The sequence below is a fragment of the Haemaphysalis longicornis genome, unplaced genomic scaffold (assembly GCF_048455015.1).
Source record: "Haemaphysalis longicornis isolate Haplotype H1 unplaced genomic scaffold, Haemaphysalis longicornis Haplotype H1 scaffold_1, whole genome shotgun sequence".
Lineage (NCBI taxonomy): Eukaryota > Metazoa > Arthropoda > Arachnida > Ixodida > Ixodidae > Haemaphysalis > Haemaphysalis longicornis.
In genome coordinates this window covers 53,576,784-53,599,952 of record NW_027526203.1, presented here as the reverse complement: position 1 = coordinate 53,599,952, position 23,169 = coordinate 53,576,784, and the positions used below count along the sequence as shown (strand labels likewise).

Sequence of the window (23,169 nt, the reverse complement as noted above, 5' to 3'; positions counted from 1 at the left end):
GTATTCAGAACGGGCTGCCCAAAGCGACAACTGCCTCGGCCTCTTGTTGAGTGGCCGTTTTCATGAAGGGGTGAACAGGACTGGCACGCCACTTCTGAAGCATACAGCCCAAGCTGTGGTGCTTTGAAAGGCTTTCTAAGGTGAGCATTTTTTCCGCTATCTAGCATCTAGCAGTTGCCTAAAAGAGCAGTCTCAAAATACAAACCTCTTTCAAGAATACACAATATTTTGGCCTTATGGGATTGGTCTGCAACTTACAGAGGGCACTTTAAATAATTCATTTTATGGTGACATTTGCTTGCAAACGAGTTGACACTCCAGAAGTTGCTGTTGAGAAGGTATTTTAAGAAGTGGTGTAGTACAAATTTGCTCACTTTTTTCCTGTACTGCAGCCTAGTCAGATGCTTTCAAGCAAAAGCTCGATTATTCGATGAACAAACCCCAAAAATGCCTCATTCAATCAATCTGCCCTTCAGGCTCAGCTAAGGTCAAGCCAGCACCTTGTACAGTTGCACAGCGAAAGCATTCGTTCCAAGAGGAGGGGTGTGGAGAGGGGGTAAGGGGGCAAGAGCGAGGGCTCGTGGCATCAAAATGTGTGTGCATTCACTGCGTGTTCCACACGCAAAAAACAGAGCCATCGCAAGATAAACTTTGGCTTCCCTCAGCACCCCCCTGCACGTTCCCTAGACGTTTGCACTGACACCGCCAAGCAGCGTCTGACGCCTGTGGATGCCGTAGTTCCTGTGACAAAAGTGGCTGTCTGGGAGCCACTTTGCCAGAACCAAGCTACCACTTCACACACTTGGTTTAACTGCATTCAACCATGGCAAACGTTATTGTAGCACACCGCCACACGAGGGACAGCCAGACTGGACTTTGCAGTGTACCGTAGCATGTGCCTTGCACAACCAGTCACCCTGCTGAGACCCCTGCTGAGACAGTCTCCCACTTCAAGGCGAGAGAGTCACCCTGTGCGTAATTGCAAAGCTGTGGCACAACAAGAGTGCCTTGGAGTGTGCAACAAGGACCTCATTTCCAGTGAAATGTCATAAAGCCAAATCAAGAAATACAGTCACTCCCTGCCAGAATGTGCCAAGCTGAGGGGGACATCACCCCCCCCCCCCCTGCTGGCAACCCCGTGGCTACAGCACCCCGCAGCTGAAGTGGCCGCACAAAATGATGGAACTCTAAAAAGGTCTATGCGCTTCAGATACGTCACTGGAACTAGTGACCACGAATCACAAGTTACAGCACCCAGTCACCTGAGAGCTTGATCATTCTGAACTAGGCTACACATGTTCTGGCTGCATCTTGAGTGGGAGTTACAATGTAGAAAAGGATTTCTTCCAACAACGTTTATTATTTTATGTAAAAAATGCAGTCGACATTAATTTGGGGAGAAGAATGCAGTCAAAATTCAAGCACTGGCTGCAGTAGATTGGTGCACAAGCCCACAACTTTGTGAAACAAAACATTCCCCATCATGGTCACGCACAGGGAGCTTTGCTACATCAGCCTCAGACACATAAAGAACAGAAGGACGTTTAACAAGACAAGTGCCCCCGCATGGACTGATTATTCAGGGTCATGAAACAAATCTGCGAACATGGGTGTTGCCCTTGGTAATCCTTTTTGCAGTGTTGGCATTCTTCTGATGATGCACGCACCACTGATACGACCAGGGTGTTGACTTCACCACACAAACGCAGCGATGACTGGGACCAGTGTGTCGAAACTGGTTCGCCAGCAATGTGCACCTGCCAACGACCGAGCTGGCTCAGTGCAAAGTCTGTGTGGGGCCGCATTCTGATGCACGCTCACTGCGGCACCTGCCGATGTGCACCGCAGTGTTCGCTCATTCTCCAGGCTGCACTGCACATCACGTAAGGCACCAGAGCTGATAGGTGAACGCAGAACAAACACTTATGATGCCTAGCTAGCTTGGTACTTTTCTACAAATTTTTCCATTGCGTTACTCAAACAGTGCTTACGTGACCTGACAATTTAAAGATATACAGTAAAACCTCGTCACAAGAGACACTGAAGGGACCCAGAAAACGTGTCTCTTGTAACCAAGGTCTCTTGTATGCAATGTTGCTAACATGGCGAACATAGGAAAGCCAGCCAAACTGCTTTTATTCAAATGTCTCTTATAACCATGTGTCTCTTGTAACAGTGTCTCTTGTAACGAGGCTCTACTGTAGTATATATTTTGGGAATGAATTATAGTGTACAGGGGAAAAATTGAGAATCATATGGGAGGATACAATCACCACAAAACACCTCACCCGGTGGTGTAGCAGTGCCAACGATGACCTCCTCATGACCGAATGGGCTGCCACCGGGCCGTGTTCCAGTGGGAAGAAGAGGATTCGGCAGCATTCTGATCAGGTGAGTGTTTATTCCCCACTTGTGCCCACCGAGTGCTCCCATCAAACAATACGTGGCCAGGGTGTAGCTGGAGACAGCACACCGACACACACACACACATACACTGCTATGCATTCTTGACGTGGCCACTGGTGATGTCACAAAATACGACATTTCTAATTCACTGTTTGAGACAACTGACCTTGCAAATAAAAAAAAAATAGAAATACTGCTTCGCAACACCGACTAGCCTTGCAAGTAGCAACCAGTGCAACTACTCTGCAATTTATTCTAGTTGACCAGGTAAGAGCTATAGTTCCCTGAAAACAGACCACTTCCTTCAGATGCTCGCAGCTCAGTGAAGCCGCTGCTGTCTCGCAAGTACAAGCGCCATGAATACAATATGAAAAAAGTACACAGCTTGCAAATTGCGTGTAAGCCCAACTGCAGCCACCAGCACTCCCGGCACACAGTCCTGGGCCCAAGGTTCTTTTGTCTTTGTGCACAGGTCCGCAAAGCTGTCCACGGTGCCACCGGTCGAGCGAGCGGACGAGAAAGGGCAAGGCCTGAACAGACTGTGTGCTCTGAACATGCCCCAGCGAGATGAGGCTGCTGCTGACGCTGCACCGGCAGACGTGAGGTTAGCTTGACGAGGAACCCCTTGTGCTGTAGCAGGCGTCGATGTAGGCGTGGGCGAGCTCTTCGACCACGGACCGATCAGGGATGCTCTGGGCCAAGCCGTAGATGGCCGCCTGCCGAGAGAAGTGGTCGGGCAAGCAGTGGGTCACTAGTTTCCCCTTCCTTCGCAAGGGCAATGAAGGCTACCGCATATTGCCACACAAAAGACAACCTTCTTTTTTACGAAATGACTATTCAAAATTAAGGGGGTCGATTTATAGGCGGAGTCAACCTATACGTGGAGTCGTCTCTGCCGTTCGAGTAAATTCAAATTTGCCGCTGGCACACAAGTCATTTCTGGAGTCGGCTAGAGCCATACACAGTGCCCGATTAAGGGGGAGGCTACGGGGGCTGCAGCCCCGGGCCCCCAGCTGTCAGGGCTCGACCATATGAAAAAAAATGTGCTTGCTGCCCGCATCGAAAATTGAAGGTAGGAGCTTCAACTTCACCCGCCATGGTGGCTCAGTGGCTAAGGCGTTGTGCTGCTGAGCACGAGGAGGCGGGTTCAATTCCTGGCCGCGGTGGCCGCTGTTCTGATGGAAGCGAAAAGCAAAACGTCCCGTGTGTACGAGATTTCGGGGCATGTTACAGATTCCCAGGTGGTCAAAATTAATCCGAAGCCCTCCACTAGGGCGCGCTCGTTGCCTGCATTGTGTCGGCGCGTTAAACCTTACAGTCAATCAATTAATCAGGAGCTTCAACCTCACCTTCACACAGAGGCTCACTCGTCACAGGTGGGGGGTCACACACGTTATGGTTGACAACCTTTGAGTCCATGTCAATTCAATTTAGTTATTCCTACTCAGAAACCACTGAACATATTTTATTAGAACGTGTGACCTACTTGGCACAAAGACCCCATTTTTTTTGCAGATACTGAACGCCTAGATCATAGGCTGGTAAGTATGAAGACTATCCTAGGACCATGGACTTGCCCCTCAAAGCAGCATCAGGCCCTAAAAAGTTTCTGATTTGGAGGACACTGGTCACATTTTAAAATTATGAATTATGCGATACAATCTGAAAATAGTCCGTCAAGCACGTCAAAGCCACGCGCGTTTTTTTTTTTTTCCCTGCCCACCTCCTTTCAGGGCCCTAGCAGATAAGCATGTAGGCGATTGCAAACGCCGGCAAAACTCTGCCTTTTCAATTAAGAGCCTTCTCTCTCTCCCCTCTCTCCTCCTCCTTGTTTTCCAAAGGTTTCTGAGAAGACGCCTTGGACCAAAAGTCGTGCATACACAGCTTGATGGGGCCTAAGAAGCCACCTAAAAAGGGCTCCGAGCTCTGCTCTGGTCTTTTTCGGCACAGGTCATTTCATAAGTCTTTTTGGTACACGGACACCTAACCACGTGGACGTTTCGGCGCACGCACGTTTCGGCGGACGTTTCGGCGCGCGCACGCACGTTGAACAATGAAATAATTTCTGAAGAACATTGTAAACTGTTTAAACCTGAGGGACGTTAAATGTAATTATTGACAATTTAAAGGCCAACTGCACTCAAATTTTTGTTTGTCCAAATAAGTAGTCTATGCTCTCAAAGTCACCATGGCGAAATCCTCAGCTTCGTAAACACAGAGAGCGCTACCTCCGAGCAGACGACGTGTGCACCTGGCGGAGAGTCGCCGAAACAAGTTCTGAGCGGCCTGTGACGGAGGTTAGGGAACCTGTCCCGTGAAGCTCGCGCTTCTCCGGCGACTTTCAGGGCGCTACGCCGGGCGCGGGGATACGTTCGCCCGGGGTTTCTCTGCTACACCAGCGCGCTGTACCGCCGTTGCCATCACATGTTTAAACTAAACGTATAGGCAGTAATATCCGCCCCATTTTTTTTTTAATGCAAAAAAAAAAACGTCTTGGAGTTAGCAAAACTCTTTTCACTTGAAAATAATATTTTTACTCAAACAAAAAAATAGCGCGAGATGAGCACTTGCCTTGCATTTGTCATTCCTATTTCATTTACCACAGAAAAAAAAAAGATTTTATAAATTCTTGGGCACTTGCACTTCCGTGTCCAATATTGGCCATATTTGGGCTGGCCGAGCACCACCTCCATCCTTTACACCTTTCCAAAAGTTGGACAACCTAAACTGAGTTGTTGTACACGCTGCTATAAACAATTGTGTGACTTTTGCCTTACTCGCTAGTGAATCAAAATCAGCCTTTCTCGTAGTAACAAATACATCCGCACAAAAATAGACCATTGTCTTCACGAAGTGCGAAAACTAACGAAACTGCTCCTCTCCTAAATAATAGACTAGATTTTTGTTTAATTCCCAAGTGAAGTATTTATTTAGAGCGTTAGATTTAGTTTATTTGAAAGCAATATGTTTTGAACAGCACCTGTCTCTGGTTAAAGTAGAAAACAGCGGTAGATAGGATATGTTTTCGTGTTTTAGTGCATCATTGACGCTGGCTTATAGTTTCAGACCATTCCTATCGACATTCCTATGGGTGTCTTTAGATTCTTCTATAGCCATAGCGATATCGAAATAAGAGCTAAAGACAGCCATAGAACCGGCTATAGAAGAAGCTAAAGACACCCATAGGGATTTCGATACGAATAGCTAAAGATCGATTCTCGATCTTTTCGATCTCGATCGAATCTATAATTCGATCCTCGATGTGTAGCAAGGCAGAAAATACTGGGCCGATACTCACGAAGCTGTTTGTACGTAATAGTGATTTATCGCCGCCCGCATGCGGTTTGTTCCCTTCAAAGAGAGCATTATAGGCGTCGGCTATAACGAAAGCTGCTTTTCGAAATCGAACGGGCAAGTACTGTATTTGATTTGAATTGATTGAATGTAGGGTTTAACGCGCCGACGCAACGCAGGCGATGAGGCGCGCCGTAGTGGAGGGCTCCGGATTAATTTTGACCACCTGGGGATCTTTATCGTCAAGTACCGTATTTACACGATTGTAAGTCAACTCGAATGTAGGTCGACCCCCCAAAATTGCATCTCTCTCAAAAAAAAAAAAAAAAAACGTGGCCTCCGCAATTTGCTGCCGGCGGCGCGCCGCCGGCAGCAGATCGCGGAGGCCACGCACAAAGAGAAGCTTTTCCGTCAACCCACACGGCGGCTCTACCATCAATGATCAATGCTCCCGCAAGAGCCGTGCGCTCGCGGTATGCACGGTAGAGGTTAAAAAAGAAAAGCTTTTGTATAAGCACCCGAAATAACCATGCGCTGTGGGTTGAGCGGGAAGAACACATGCGCTGCGAGATGACAACCATCGAAGCAACCGGCAGCGGCCACTGCCGCGCGATACCAAAACAAACAACACGGCGCCTGACGGAAGCGGCCGCCATGCAACTAACCTCCCACCATCGCGTTCGGAAGTGTACTGAACAATGTGATATGATATGGGCTACGTTAGCACCGTGCATTGAATCAAGGGATTCGCTAATACTCATTTTGTTTATTAGAGATGAATAAAATGCTTCTTGACATGCTTTTGCACGCGATTTGTGAGCCACGCGCGCTCTTCATGGTGGAAGTTCGATAGCGTTCGGGACAGCCGGCTGGCGCCGCCGGAGATGTTTAGGCTTACCACTGTGACGGATTTGTTTGGTGCTTTCCCTAGCGGCGCGAATAATGCTTTATAGTGCCGTTTTCGACCACATTATCAGCTCCTTTGCTGTACAAACGCCTTCGTTTGTGCCTTCAGTGATATCTTAGAGAGCGGTTAGAAGCGGTCGCTGGAGCTACGTGCACCTCTTCGCGGCTGGTGCCGCCATGTTGCCATCGCCGATCGCGTAGCGTGCAGCATGCGGGTGGTATTCGTGGCAGCGTCAGTGCGGCGCATTTTCGCGAGCAGAAAACGCCCCATGTGGTTCACAGTTTAGACCATAATTATGGGAACGAGGGTGCAAAGCTGTCCCCGCCTCGTAGCGCCCCTGATTTCTCGTTTCTCTTGCCGTTACTAGGGGTAGACGGTTCGACTTCAATTCTAAGTCGACCCCCCAACATTGGATTGTCCAATTTGAAAAAAAAGAGTCGACCTACAATCGTGTAAATACAGTAGCTTTATAAATCAGGGTCCGCTTTTTTACTTGCAATGCCAAAAATTGCTACTCCAGCAGTTATTATGATGGAAAAAAATTACTGTCGGGTGGTCTACTTCATCTCGACTGATAGCCACGGGATGCCGGAATTGTGCCTAACTCCATTATCTTGGGCAAACATTAGTGGAAGTTCTTCTGTGGAAATAACAGAGTGAAACGCGGCGCTACCACAGGCATTTGAAGGCGGCTCTGAGCAGCTGCTGGTCCTGGCGCGGCCACTTCCGTTCCATCACATACGTCACGTCCGGCCGCTGCTATGGCCGCCTTTGCTATTCAGTTTGGCTTTCGAAAACGCCAATGGCGCGAGCCGCGCGTTGATGTTTGAAGCACAGTATTTTGCATTTCGCACCCTTTTTATATGTACCGTATTTTCCGGTGTATAAGTCGCTGTTTTTTTGTGAAATTTTCGTTGGTGCGTCTTATCCACCGGTGCGACTTACGTATGGAATAAATCCAGTTCGCGGCGGCCGCGCGTGGCCAGCGCACGTTGAGACTCAGCTCTATGGTGTAAATCAATCCCAAGCCCACCGGTACGGCTTAGGCGGAGTGATACCGTACATGAGCTGTTGCCGTTCTCAACTTGTTCCCGAGTATAGTGAATTAGTTAAATTACATAAGGGTGATTGATATCGATTCGATATTTCTCGCTGAAGTGGTTCAGTTTGTTTGCACTACCTGAAGTGTTGCACTTTCCAAGACACAATCGCGAGTGATCTTCTCAAAATGATAATGCAAAAAATATTGTTTCCATTGTTGTTAGTTCATGCCTAACTCTTCCTGTAACAAACTAGCAGACTCAACACTGAGTGAGTGAGTGATTCAGTGATTGGGTGAGTGAGTGATTGAAATCTTTTGATGATTGAAATCTTGAATGATTGAAATCTTCATCCATCATGTCAATTAAAAGAGGCCTAGTCTGACATGACTCCTTTCCTTTATTGTATCGAACGTAACTGTTTATTGAAAAGTGAAACCACTGTAAGTGATTCTGGGTACATTTTATTGGCGCTGTAGGATGGGACACAAGAAAATGAGCAGGACGAATGCGAGACTTCAACTGAATTTTTTGAAGTGAAAGCTTTCTTAGTGGGATCGATAGTGTTCTGTCCAAAAACTAACGCATTTCCCAATAGACCGGTTGGTCGACTGAAAAGCTTTGATAAGATCTCTGGACACATGGCGCGTACGTGATACTGGGCTTGCATCGTGTCAGAACGGTCACTTGAAAATCCCGAAAAAGGGGCGCTTCTATAAAAGACAGTATATGGATCATGAAGAAAGAGTACGTTAGTCTACCTTTGTCGCATAAACCACACATCAGTATACATTCAGATAGTTTGTAGAAGCGTTCACTTAGTGCGCGAAAATGCATCGCATGGCTTCGTTCTTCGTTTGCAATTTGGGTTTTTGCAGGTTCAACAATCGATTGGACGTACTTTCAGCGAAAGTTGGAGGCCCTTTTAGTTTTCGCATTTCTCTCAACTTTCTTTGGGAAGAGATGGCAAAGAGGAGGAGAAAAAACCCCGAAACATAACAGACAAAAGGAGAAGCCTCATTCATTTTACACGTGTGCGCGCTAATCTGCGATTCAGGAACCACACTTCTGTTCTGGACAATGACACAGAAGGGGTGCTGACACAGCCATTGCCTTCTTCGCCAATGTGAAATGTCGTTGGCGTTTGCTTCATGATCTGCGCAAAACCTGTGTATTTTTGTTGCTGGAGTGCACTTGCACCTGCGGCAATGGTTAGCATATGGTTATTTGAGGTTGTGTTGCCAAACGACCCGCAAGGTCATTCGGTTTTAACCCACACCTCTGTGGTGTAGTCACTGCGGGCTGTCTGAGCAACAAGCGTTGCGGAAGCTACACGTCCGCGCGACTCCACTCATAGCGTAATCTCGAGGCGTCACTCCGTGTGGATGCAGAGACCGCCAGGCCAGCCCGACCCCAGTGGCTCCCTTCGAGCTGCGGAATCAGCAGGCGACTTATGCATCCTGAGCACAAATATGCAGCATGTTTTCATCTAGGTGGCATAAGTTCAGAGTTGTGCGACATGTTATGCCATTCCATTTCGGGCAATTTTTTAATCATCTACCTATATGAATACAAGCACTTGAATACGTTTTATTCCTTTGACCTCTACAAGGACCAGGGAGGGCAACTATACCACACCAGTAACTTTAACATCGTTTCTGCAACTACAGTAAACTTATGAAAAGTCAGGTCATCAAGTTCAAATGTTTTTGTAAAACAAACAGCATAAAAAATTGTTAGCAAAATTAACATATAGATTTTTGTGCTTTTATTGCACTGTTCAGTCACTAAGCTTTCGAATGCTGCAAAAATGATACAAATCTGACGAGAACATCCCTAGATACAGAACCCGACAGTCGACCTCAAGGGGAAAAAAAGTGGTCCTGAGAAAACAAGGCATGAAGTTCAGAAACACAGGGGAAAATGGTCATTTAGGCAACTTCAAAGGGCAACAGCTTTGTAAATACTTATAGTACAGCTATAATATTTTGCAGGTACATTCTTCGGGACCTGTAGACTGTAAATAAAGTAAATACAGAAAATTGATTTTTTGTTAAATTTTGCAGGGTCCCTTAAAGGGACCCTGCAACACTCTTTGAGCAGTGCAAGTAAACCTGTGCGACGTTTAGATTACACTGCCAAGAATACCTGAGCCAAATATTACACGTGCACGTGAAGCAGTGAGCACGCAAATCGATGTGAAAGACGCGGAAAAACCAACCGCTCTCTCTTCAGTTGTCCTCATTATGCAACCCCTGGCATGGCCTAAGGGACGTCACATAGACCATGGCTGCCCGATCGGCTGTCACTGGTCAACTTCGCGGCTAGATTCTCCCATTTCCGTCGTCGTCATCGCTGTGTATGAACCTCTTCTATGTCTGAACCTGTAGGCACAGTTTTGCCGTTTCTTTTGTGTTTTGAGTGCGCGCGGAGCTTGAGTGATGAGCTCAATACCTCCCTTTCAATGGGACCACTCGACTACAAACATTTATTGCTTCAAAAACGCCCTACCAACCCGAGCGCGCACTTGCAAGCAGGCACCGATGCCTGCTTTTTTGTGGCACCAGACCGGAAATAGGCCCCTCCGTGTTGCGGAGAAAAGGAGAAAACTACCTGGCATGTGATATATCGAAGGCCGCCGAAGAGAACGCCGCGAGCCGCCCCCCTCTCCGGGAGAGAGAGCGCAGCTTTCGTCGCTTTGTCCGCGGTCGAGTTGAGAGGGAACGATTATGCGCGATTTCTCATCGCGCGTAGTTTCGTTAATTGTGAACGGATTTTCATAATTCTTGCGGGAGGAGATTTCTGGGACAATAGACTTTATCCCAAAATACATTACTAGTAGTCGATGGAAAGTGTTGCAGGGTCCCTTTAAAGGAGCCATGAGGACACAATACAAGTTTGTTTTATTTAAAGTGAATACGAGTCTTCGTGAACATGTGCTGAACACCTGGACACCAAGATTCGGCCCCTAGGACCACCGAGTGCTTCGAAAACGGCTTCGGATTCCTCGGATCGGCGGCTAGGCCTAACGCACCAGCGGCGTTCCAAAACTCGCATACCTGCAACAGCGGCTACCGGCGCCGCGGCGGCCGCTTACCTGGCGGCGGCTGTGCCTGCGGGGGTCGCTGCGAGATCTCAACCGGCACCATTGAAGCCATCGAGTGGAGACTGCGTCTCTTTCAAGACGCATGAAGCGGCGATACTGCACGAAGACACGAACGGCCCATCGGACCCCATGACCATGCCGTCGAATACACGCTCCCGTCAGGATGAAGGTGAAGACAACGACTCGCAAGACGACCAGATGCAGCATGACCTCGACGACGAAGAAGGCTGGCAGCGAGTTCCTCTAGCCAAAAAGAAGAGACCCACACGCAGCGACCGGGTAACTCGATCACGAATCAACCTGCAGTTGAGACCTCTAGCTAAAATTAGAATCAGACGCGTTCCTCGACACGCTATAGCCAATGCTATCGGTTGTACTGCCCCCTCGGCAGAATTGGCTGAAATGGCTGCAGTGACTTTTGACGACGCAGCCAGTAGCGCTCATATAGCACTGTATGACGAAAACCACGTGGCCAAGCTACTTCAAGTAGACAGATTAACCTTTCGACAGGATGGCAAGACAGAATCAATTGAAGTGGTAATCGAACCCCTTCAAACTTACAAAAACACCATACGAGGTGTGATACAAGTAGACCCGGCGGAAAGCAACGAGGCCATTATGAAATGGGTTCGCTGCGAACAAGTGGAAATCCTTCCTGTTCAAAAGATTGGAAAGACTGACCGAGCTGTGCTAACTTTTGACACGACTACTTTACCGAGAGTGGTGAAATACTACATGGAGCTAGTTCGGGTTGCAGAATATCGCCCAAAACGCGTAGTCTGCTTTAACTGTCATGACCTTGGGCACATGGCAAAATTCTGCCCCTCTCCTAGTGTCTGCAAAGAATGCGGCCGCTGTCATACGGAAGCTGATGATTGCGCTGACACTGAATTCTGCGTGGCATGCAAGAAGACTGGCCACTTATCTGTTAGCAAATTTTGCCCTAGTCGTGTCCCGAAAGCCGAAGAGAAAACTGCTCAAACCCAAACTGTACGCAACAATCCTCCAGCATCCGGGTCTATGAGTGCCTCCAGCCCAGCTTCTACTGGAGTCTCGTGGGCTTCTGCGGTGACTGGCATGAATAACGATAACGCACAATCTTTGCACTCTCTACCTCCAAGTCACCCGGTAATGGTGGAGAACGCACAACTTAAAAAAGAACTTCATGAATTACGCACTGAGCTGCAAAACTTGAAGAAGGAACTTGGGTCTCTCCGAAAATCTGTGCGTCGCAAGGAGTCGGCTTCTCCACCTCCACCGAAGAGTTTCGAACGCCGAAGCCGTTCTCGTGTTCAGCGCCAAAAAAATGCCTTACTTCACGCCTCCTCCGCGTTTATCACGGAGCAGATGCTTGAGCAGCGAGAGGCGCAGCTAAGATTTCAAAACAACAAAGAGTGCCAGAAGGCTTTTAGTGGCATTACGTCGTTACAAGAACAATTCAACAGCCTTAAAGAATACATTCAACAAGTCACACAGCAAATGCAGGAATTCACTAGAATGATGACGCCAGAGGAAGCCAAACGCAGAAAAAAAGAAACTCAGTAGATGTCCTTCTCGCCCTCCCCTCCTCCCAAAAGGCTAATAGTTCAATGGAACTGTCGCAGCTTTGCTCAAACAGGTCCTCTTCTTAAACACCAAATCTCTTCTCTACAGCCTTTGGCCCTACTGTTGCAAGAAACTAGAGGCACATGCAAAATTCCTAATTATGTTTCTTTCGCGGACCCTACCATACCCCACAAGTCAAAAGACCCTAACAAAGCACCCAGCGTTAGTGGTCAGGCCACTATTCTTGTTCACAAGTCTTGCAAAGCTGTCCAGCATCATTGGGACAAAGCCAGCGATTCATCTCGCGAGGTAATAATTGTCCGAATCGACCCCCCCGGTGGCAAAGCCCTTCTACTAGTCTGCGTCTATTATCGCCCTCAATGCACCTCGCACGTTCGGGGCACATACGACTGGATTCCTCATGTTCTTTCTTTGAATTTTTCTGGACCCATCATAATTGGTGGAGATTTCAATGCTCGAAGCACGCTTTGGGGATACCCCACTAGTGATCTCCGTGGGAAGCTTCTTGAGCAAGCGATAGAATTTAGCCACCTACAATTGCGAAACGAGCCTTTTGTTTACACTCGCGTGGGCCTACATTCCTCCCAAAGAGATACAACGCCAGACCTCACCTTCTCCACACCTGGTATAGTCAAGTCATGGCAAACTGCCCCTTGTACCTGGGGTAGTGATCACTACCCTATTCTTCTTCATTTGAATGCCAAGAAACTCCGACGTAAATGTCAGTACTCTACAATTAACTGGAACTCGTTTCGGACGCTATTTACGCCAATGGACATTTCCGACATCCCTACACTGGTTGCCAATATCACGACTGCTCGCGCGAATGCTATCGAAACTGTTGAAAGCACTGTTGAGATTTCCCAGCCAGACCTCCACATGCATAACATTTTGCGAACTGCGGAGCGACTTACTAATCGCTACCGATCTCAAGGAAAGAAACATCGCGATTTATTGAAGCTCAAAAGGCACTATAAAATTATTCACGAATACCAGAAAACCCTCCAAAACGAGAAATGGCATGATCTCTGCCAACGACTAGGTCAGGAGAGAGGGCTCGCACGCCTTTGGGCGATCTTTCGTGGCCTGTGTGGCAAGAATAAGACCAAGCTCTCAATCGTCGAAGAACTATGCCTACACATGAATTACACGGATGTTGAAAAGGCTATCGTGAAAACCTTGTTCCCCGAGGCGACATCCGACTCCAGTTGCCTGCAACCCCTTTCTGTTATTGAGATACCAGAACCTGACCCTTCTCTAGATAGTCCCTTTACACATGGGGAACTACAAATAGCACTCAACCAAGGGAAGCCTAAGTCTGCCCCAGGACACGACGCAGTCACCTGGCAGGACCTCAGGAATCTGCCCCCAGAAGGGCATTCTATTCTTCTCGAGCTTATTAATCGGTCATGGGAATCAGGCGAAGTTTCTGAACACCTCAAAACAACGATCATACACCCTATTCCCAAGGCAGGAAAGGATGCTAGAAAACCTGAAAATTTGCGCCCCATTGCACTCACTCCTACTCTAAGCAAAATAATGGAAAGACTGATAAATAATCGTTTGAAGTATCATCTGGAACGCACAGGCTGGTTCCACCCAGCTCAAACTGGCTTCCGCCCAAATCTCGGAACGCATGACTTCCTATGGCTCCTGCGGCGAGTCATCAACCGTAAATCCAGAAAATGCATCCCAGATTACGTCCTCTCTTTAGATATGATTGATTATGGGGTTTAACGCGCCGACGCAACGCAGGCGATGAGGCGCGCCGTAGTGGAGGGCTCCGGATTAATTTTGACCACCTGGGGATCTTTCACGTGCGCCGAAATCTCGTACACACGGGCGTTTTTTATTTTCGCCTCCATCAGAAAAGCGGCCGCCGCGGCCGGGAATCGAACCCGCGACCTCGTGCTCAGCAGCGCAACGCCTTAGCCACTGAGCCACCTCTCTTTAGATATACGCAAGGCTTTTGACAATGTTTGCCAAAACGGCATCCTACAGGAGCTGTCCCAGGCTTTTCCCAGTGCCAAGGCACAAGCCTGGATCCGAAATTTCCTGCAACATCGCCCTATACAACTGAACTCTCCAGGCCATGAAGTCACCACTTACTACGTAGACCGAGGAGTTCCTCAAGGCTCTATACTCGGACCAATGCTGTTCAACCTTGCAATGAACCGTGTGGCCCGACAGCTTGAAAAGGATACCTCCACTCGATTCGCCCTGTACGCCGACGATGTCGTCGTCTGGACAGAAGCGGCCGACTACGGTAGCAAGGAAGCCATGCAGTCAGAACTTCAGGCTGCCGTTTTTAGCCTAGAACGCTCTTTGTCCGCCTTCAACCTGGAACTCTCACCACAGAAGACGGAATTTGTCAGCATCAACGGCAAACGCAAAACTGATCTGTCTCATATCTTGACCCTTCATTTCGGCGGTACATCAATCTCATCCCAAAACGGAACCGTCCGCCTTCTCGGTCTCCAACTGAGCAGCTGCAATAGCCCTCAAGCATGGATTCGGAGCCTTCGTACCACCTGGCGTGCTACGATGCATCTTATTACTCGTATCTCAAGCAAGTACGGTGGTTCACAACAAGCCTCTTGTCAAACTCTCGCCAGAGCAGTGGCCCATGGCCGGCTAGCATACGGTTTTCCAATATATAACTTCAGCCCCCCGGCATCTGCGCGATTTGGAAATATACTAAATCGTTCTATGATTCGAACCATCACGGGTCTCCCTCGACACACCAGAAATGATCTTCTAGAGTTGGCAGTTCCTCTTCCCCCGATACGACAACTCGTGGAGGAAACTCAGCTACGTTTTCAAACGTGCCTAGAGTGCTCACCGCAAGGACAAGCAATCTCAAAATGGGACGCGTTAAACAGCGTCTTTGAGGAGGCACCCTTTCAAGGCACTATCCCCCCATGGGAACGTCCACCGCTTGGACTCATCAGACGACGGCCTATACGGCGCTCCAACCCGGCGGCTAGAGAGCGTCTTGTTAGGCGTATACGGCAAGACAAAGCCATTGACGAACTAGATGTTTTCACAGACGCAGCAGTGGCCAACAATGCCGCAGCGGTAGCTTGGACTTGCCCTGAATTTCCACCCCTGGATGGGTCCTGCAATATCTCACAAATCCATGGCCTAGTAGCAGAAGCCGAACTTTTCGGAATTCTAGGTGCCCTTCAAAGCATCCAAAAGAATCGCCCGTCACTTCCCCAAACAAAGCTACGCGTTATCACAGACTCCCATGTGGCACTTTGTGAATTAAATCGTTCTTTCACCCCAAACGCAACTGCCACTACTATACTGAGAAAAATTCAGGAGCTACGGCAAGAATTCGTATATGTTCGTTTGGTTTGGACCCCGGCGCACACCGAGGGTGACACAGGGAACCAGTTAGCCCACATGGCTGCCCGGGAGAGTCTCTCACATCCTCCCGTGGTTTTTTCTGACCCACCCCCACAGGACGCGACCTGGCCTGAAAACTACCGCAAAGCAAAGATCCTTAGTCGTCAGCGCCTCCAGGAATCCTCCCCCGTGGGTTTCCTCACACCTCTAAAACGTCTCTCCAGAAAAGGAGAAGTTATTGCAAACAAGATATACGCAAACTGTGCATATACCCCCGACATTCTCTTTAAATGGACCTATCCTCGTACAGCATATACTCCAAAGTGCATATTCTGTGGGGAATCGGTCGTTTCCAATCTTTACCACCGTATCTGGATGTGCTCTGCCTTTTCACAAGGACGATCGGAGTTTTTAACACTACACTCCATCCCGTGTGATGAACAGGACCATATTAGCCAAATGCGTGCCAATCCCTCTTTATTAGAGGCAATTGTGGAGTTCTCTCTCCAGAATGGTCTCTATAAAGCAGTTTGATTCGTGATTGACTCAGCCCTGTATGGGTCAGTGATTCTGTGACAAGTGCGAACTGACTTTCTAATGGGACAAAAAGTGCAAATGTGTTATCGATTACTTTTATTTTCATATTTTTTTCCCTTTCCCACTCCCTCCCATCCCCTTCAGGGTCTTATGACCTCCTCCAATAAACAGCCAATCAGTCAATCAATTCAAAAGATTTAGTGTTTTATAGCGCCCCCAGTGCTTGTCCGGATACATAGGATGCTTTATTTACTGAGAAATTAATCAATTTAAGTTAAAATTTTGATTTTACCGCTAATTCATGTGTTTTCGTGTCTGCAATGACATCACAGGAACCGGCCACTCAGCAGCCTACAGTGCCTAGATTCACACGCCCGCCGCACAGGGTGGAGACACGTATACGCTGGTGCCGGCATTTTGGATCACTCGCTCGCCTCCGAAACAAGTCATTGTATCAAAACCGCGCTAAAATTATCGCCGCATTGCGGTTTACTGGCGAAGTTTGAATCATCTTATCTGATTCGCGTTGCTGGGTTTCATGGGAAATGAAAAGAACAACGTGTTGAGCACGTTGACCAAATTGCGGCGGCACAAGATTGTTCAAAGAGTGTCTCCACCCTGTACGGCGGCGCTGCTTCCCAGGTACCCTGCGGCGCCGTTCGCGGGTTTGTTTACGTTACTGAACCTAGATGGCGCCACCACACCGCGGCAAGCCGTTTTCTGCCTTTGGTTTGTTTGTGAACGTATTTGTACGTGGCTTGTTTTGTTCATGGAGACAAATGTTTCGTGAAACATGGTGCTTGGTCGACAAATACGGTCATGTAAGACATCGTCGCTTGCTTCAATCGGCCAGTGTCCTCTGAGACAACCCCAAGGCCCCGCAGTGCTGTGCAGCTGAACCAAGCATAGTGCGCGCAGTACCGACAGCAGTACGCATACGCATCAGTAGTTCTACGTTTACATGTGCTTTCGTAACTTCCACTGTTTGTCCCACCATTCTTATTGCTTTATAAAGAATGCGCCCTAAATTTAAGCACAAACAGCTCGTTCTGCAAGCTTAGAGGCTCAGCCTAATTTGCGTTTGCTTTTGCGGCCCTCCGCCAATCGCAGAGCTGACTCGTGACATCATAGGTTTTGTTGCGGGAAATGAGCTAGTGGGTTACATGACCATTGGTTTTTTTCCTAATTATGTAGCTTATTTGAGCGAAGTTTATGTTAAAAGTGGTGTCAGTATGATTCTAACGAGGCTGTCTTTTGAATGAACCAAACTTGTGTTTTGTCTTCACGGCTCCTTTAAGCTTAAGGGGGCACACTGGTCTTAGAAACTTTTCTTTTGCTTCCAAACCAATTTTCACGAAACTTCATGGGCTTGTTTAGTTTTTTAGCTGATTTTAAATATCTAATTAGTTTTGATGTGAGGTAACTAGTTTCTGAGTTAATTAAAAAATTTACTTGATTGTTCTTGAGAACAATAGGAAAAAAACTGTTCAACAAAAGATTACCAGCAAGGCATGAATAGATACCACAAGATGTTGACAATGAAATATGAGAAGCCATTTTTTTGTTTTGTAATCACATACACGTTTACATCAATTCTAACTTCTAGGTTTGAACTACTCCTGCTACCCAAATAAAAATACCGCTAATTAAACAACTACTGAAACAAAAAATGCGAAATCTGCTTCCCATATCGCATGGTTTAAACATTCAGCTTCACTGTGCAAAAGAAATGATCTTCCTAGCTGCACTATATGCTGGGATGTACCTCTAAAGAATTTTGTGTCACTGCGATACTACTCGTGGCGAAAAACTGGGGAATTATGGGAAAATAATTATTTCTTTGTTGAAACCGTGCCTCTATTGCTTTTATAAGTATCTGGTACTGTTCCACGCACAGAATTTTTGGAGGAAAAACTGTGCAAATCAAAAGAAAAGTGATACCTAAAAAATGCTTTCTTAGGCAATTTTTTGGTCCCAAAGACCCATGTGCCCCTAAAAACCATTCATGCCTGCCCAGCTGGCAAGTTTTTTCACACCAAGCTGGACTTGACGTTCACAGATGGACTTATTACATGATTTAATATCTGGACGTCATCTACATACATAGAGTAAGAAATTATAGGTGTCAATGCCTTACCAAGAGAGTTCATTTTATGTATTGTGTATGTATGTTTGTGTTTATTGGCGCAAGGGTAACTAGGACCAAAGAGCGCCAAAACTATGTTAAGTGGTCCGTCAATAGTCAGGTTTGAGCTTAGAATATGTATGAAATGAGTATGATATATCCTAAAATACTGTATATATGGGTGTAGAGGGCCCGTAGACTAAAAAATGGAGATGTTCATAATGGCGGATGAAAGGGATTGTGAATGGAACGCGACTGTAGCTCGAGCCGAAGAGCACGCTACGGCAGCGGGCCCCTCGTGCGAACAATGAAAACATGAAGGCTTTGCTCAATGCTTGTAGGCTCTGAGGTCACGCACTGTACGAAATGAGCTTTAAAAACTTGACATCTGCAAGATAACTTAAAAGGGACTTGTTTGTGAACATAGGTTCATCTCCTAAGAACAGTGATGGGTGTAGCGGAATGTTGAAAGTATAGATTTTAGGGAAATGCCGTTTTCTGGCCTCATTGCAGGATGCGCACTCAATTAACACATGGAGGACGGAAAGCCGGTCCCCACACTTATCACAAACCGGTGGGGGTGTGCCATTTAAAAGATATGCGTGCGTAGCGTAAGTGTGGCCGATGCGTAGTCTGCAAATCGATACTTCAATGAATCTGTTTTGTTTTTCTGTTGTGTATCTTCCTAGGTGGGGTTTTATTGAGTGGAGCTTGTTTTCTGTGTGTGTGTCCCACGTGTCCTGCCAGCGTTTACGGATTCCCCTTCGGATCACTGGCTTCAGATCGAGGTAAGGGATTTCCGCGACGTCAACACCACTATGGAGGGCCGCCAAAGTGGCGTTCTGGTCGGCAATTTCATTGCCTAGAATGCCACTGTGTCCAGGGATCCAGCAAACAAGTATTTTTAGTTGTAATTTATGAGCAGTCACGAGAGCTTTAAAAAGGTGATTGAGGACAACATTTTTTGTAGGTTTAAAGGAACCTAGTGCCGTAACGACACTTAAGGAGTCTGTGTAGATAACTGATTCTTGTATTTTGTTCTGTGTAATGTGCTCCACTGTGATTAAAATACCATAAGCTTCTGCTGTAAAGATACTGGTATTTTTGTTCAAGGTCCTCGTGCTGGCGAAATCCGGGCCATGTGCAGCACACGACACAGCGGAAGCACACTTCGAGGCATCCGTGTAAAATGAGGTGTATGGATATGTGTGTTGTAGTTGTAAAAAATGCTGGGAGATCAGCTCACGAGGTGCACGGCGCTTATCAATGCGTTTAAAGGATGTGTCACAACGAATCGTTGACATTTCCCAAGGCGGGACTTCGTCGGCGATGGAAGTCTTCATGCCCTCATCGAAAGACACCCCTATTTCCTCTGCAAGGCCTTTGACACGTAAGGATAAAGGGGCAAGGATCGAAGGGCGCGCTAAATACAAATGGGCAGATGAGACGTCATTCAGAAATGAACTGCACGGGTGATTCTTCACAGACATTGTCCTAGTAGCATAGAGCAGTGCTGTATAAGCACGCTGGTGCTCTAGGCACCAGTGGTCACATTCTACATAGAGACTTTGAATTGGACTTGTCCTGAAGGCTCCCGAGGCAAGGCGAAGGCCCAAATGTAGCACTGGGTCCAACATTTTTAGGGCAGTTTTAGATGCAGACCCGTATGTTACGCTTCCGTAGTCTATACGGGACCTAACTAAACTGATAAAGAGGCGTAAAAGGCAATCTTTAGCAGCACCGTAAGACTGATGCGACAAAACTTTTAAAATGTTTATGGTGTTTAGGCATTTCTGTTTGAGTGTTTTTATGTGCCGTATGAATGTTAGCTTTTCGTCAAGTATAACACCTAAAAACTTGTGTTCTTTTTTGACGGGAATCCGTTCTCCGTTCAGCGTAATGTCAGGTTCCGGATGGATTCCACGCTGTCTTGTGAATAAAACACATGTACTTTTCTGAGGATTCAGTTTAAAACCATTTTCCTCTGTCCATTTCCGGAGCCTGTTTACACCTAACTGTATTTGCCTTTCACAGATGGACAGGTTGGAAGACCTAAAGCTAATATGAACATCATCAACATACAGTGAGTAGGAGATTGTGGGTGGCAAGGATTTTCCAAGCGAATTCATTTTAACTACAAATAGAGTACAGCTTAATACTCCACCTTGGGGAACACCATTTTCTTGTATGTACGTTCTGGATACAACTGTCCCTATTCTTACCCTAAACATTCGCTGTGACAAATAACTTTCAATAGTGTTTAACATACGCCCAGACACACCGAAAGCCTTGAGATCAAGCAGTATGCCGTGGCGCCAAGTTGTGTCATATGCTTTTTCTATGTCAAAGAAAACAGAAAGACAGTGCTGTTTGTGGATGAAAGCATCTTTGACATATGACTCGAAGGCTACCAGCTGGTCAGTTGTGCTTCGACCTGATCGAAAACCCGCCTGACAACTGTCCAGGATGCCGTTATATTCAAGAAAATACATTAGCCTCTTATTTACCATTTTTTCAAAAAGCTTTCCCAAGCAACTTGTTAAAGCTATTGGTCGGTAACTGGCAGGTAGTGAGGCATCTTTCCCTTCTTTCAGTACGGCAACTACAACAGCTTCTCTCCAAGCTCTCGGAAAGTATCCTGCCGCCCAAATTTTATTGAAAAAGTGCAAAAGTGTTTGGAGAGTTTCTGTGTGCAGATGTTGTATCATTGCATAGGATATCCTATCTGCCCCCGGTGCTGAAGCCTTACATGTTCCTATGGCAACCAAAAGCTCTGTTGAAGAAAAATCCGAGTTGTATGGTTCATCGGATGTTCTGTTATCTCTAATCGGTTTTTTCTCCATGGATGATTTGTGTCGTAAAAAAGTATTCGTGTAGTGAGTAGAACTCGAAATATATTGAAAGTGTTTTGCAAGTGCGTTGGCCTGGTCCTCCAGGGTGTCGCCCGCACTGCTAACCAAGGGTAGGCTGTGTGTTTTATGTCCATTAAGCTTTTTAATTCTATTCCATACCTTGCCTGTATCTGTGTATGAATTGATAGAAGTCACAAAAGAGCGCCAGCTCTCCCTTTTGGCTTGCTGGCGAATGCGCCTTCCTTGTGCTTTCGCGCGTTTGAAGGAAATTAGGTTTTCAGAAGTGGGATACCTGCGGAGGACACCCCACGCCTTATTTTGCGCCTTCCGTGCATGCCGACACTCGTCATTCCACCACGGCCTCCTAGCGTTAGGTGTGGCACCAGATGTTTGTGGAATTGAGCACTCAGCGGCATGAAGTATATGGGCCGTAATCAGTTCACAGGCTTCATCAATGCCCAAATGGCTTAAAGATGTGTATGAAAGCTGAGATAGTTGTTTAAATTTCAGCCAATCTGCAGCAGATTCCCTAAACCTTTTATAGGAGTTGAAGCTGTTAGGGATTTTGTCAATGCTTTTCAGGATGACTGGGAAGTGGTCGCTCCCATAAGGATTATTGTCAACTCCCCATTCAACAGATGGAAAGAGGACAGAAGAGCCGATTGCCAGGTCTATGTGTGAGTATGTGTTGTGTGTAGTGTTGTAGTATGTCGGCTGTTTTTTATTGAGTAGACAAGCTCCGGAAGAAAATAAAAACTTTTCTAGCAAGCGGCCCCGGGCATCTGTCCGTTGAGACCCCCAGAGTTCACTGTGAGCATTAAAGTCGCCTACCAATAAGAAGGGTTCCGGGAGCTCATCTATGAGGGACTCGAATTCTGAGCTCGATAGACGGTAATCCGGGGGAACATATAAAGAGCAAACTGTTATTAACCTATTAAAGAGGATTGCTCGGACTGCCACAGCTTCGAGGGCAGTGAGCAACTGAAGAGGTGAGCAGGGGACAGACTTTTGCAAGACAATCGCTACACCACCAGAGGAGTGAGTGTAGCAGTCCCTGTCTCTCCTGAATACCGAGTATTGTTTGAGAAAGTTGGTTTGTGTAGGTTTTCAGTGTGTTTCTTGTAGGCATAGGATATTTGGATGGTACTTATTAAGGATTTCGTAGACATCATCGAGGTTTCTAATTAATCCCCTACAGTTCCATTGGATAATGCTTTGAACTGCCATAAAAGGTTAGAAGAAAGGTGCTGAGCATAGGTTTTGTTTAGAAGGAGATCCCTATGTCACTAAGCCCGAATCAGGGCCAATGACTCGGGGAGCTTGTGATTTTTTGCCGCGGCCAAAACTACCGCGCTGGTCTTTAGATGACTGCGATGCAGGCCGGGATGGCGTGACATCCATGTCCTCGTCCGGGTTTTGGGGCATTGACGGGAGGGAGGTTTTACGGCGCCCATCCCGCAACGCGTTTGATGGGATGGCAGAAGATTCAGCCACCACCTTTTTTGATGTGTTGGACATGGCTGCAGAAGAGGCGCCTCCTGTACCCACATCCATTGCCACCACAGTTTCGGCGGTCGGGGTCTGTTGAGGAGCGACAGCAACGCCACTCCCAGAGCAATTCTGGTCAGGTGCAACGCCTGCGGGCACTGCTGGCGATGCACGAGTTGTTTGGCCTGCCAGGGGCAGCACCTCGAGGGGTGTGTGCGCCACTAAGTCAGTTTCACTATACTGAGTGGCCGCAGAAACCAGACGCCGCCCCACCCCCCGGCGGGCAGCGCTGGCGTAGCTCCCTGAAGGAAGCAGAGCATAACGCTTACGGGCTTCTGGAAATGAAAGATTTTGCGTCACTTTTAGGTTGATGATTTCTTTTTCTTTCTTAAACTCCTGGCAAGAGCGAGAGTATGCTCCATGGGGTCCTCCACAGTTGCTGCATTTTAGTTGTGTGCTTTTGCAGTCGTCAGCATAATGGTCCTGCTCAGAGCACT

The 23,169-nt window shown here is 47.2% G+C and overlaps 1 protein-coding gene across 1 annotated transcript in view; it reads right to left on the bottom strand.

Annotated features, from left to right (window-relative positions):
• Positions 1-2,381: 2,381 nt before the first annotated feature.
• The window catches only part of LOC144176362 (sphingosine-1-phosphate lyase-like), a 152,847-nt gene continuing 132,059 nt past the window's right edge, over positions 2,382-23,169 (bottom strand). The window contains exon 13 of the mRNA XM_077705206.1: positions 2,382-3,122. Within this exon, the coding sequence (XP_077561332.1) occupies positions 3,012-3,122 (111 nt within the window). The 3' untranslated portion in view covers positions 2,382-3,011. The remainder of the gene's footprint in view (positions 3,123-23,169) is intronic.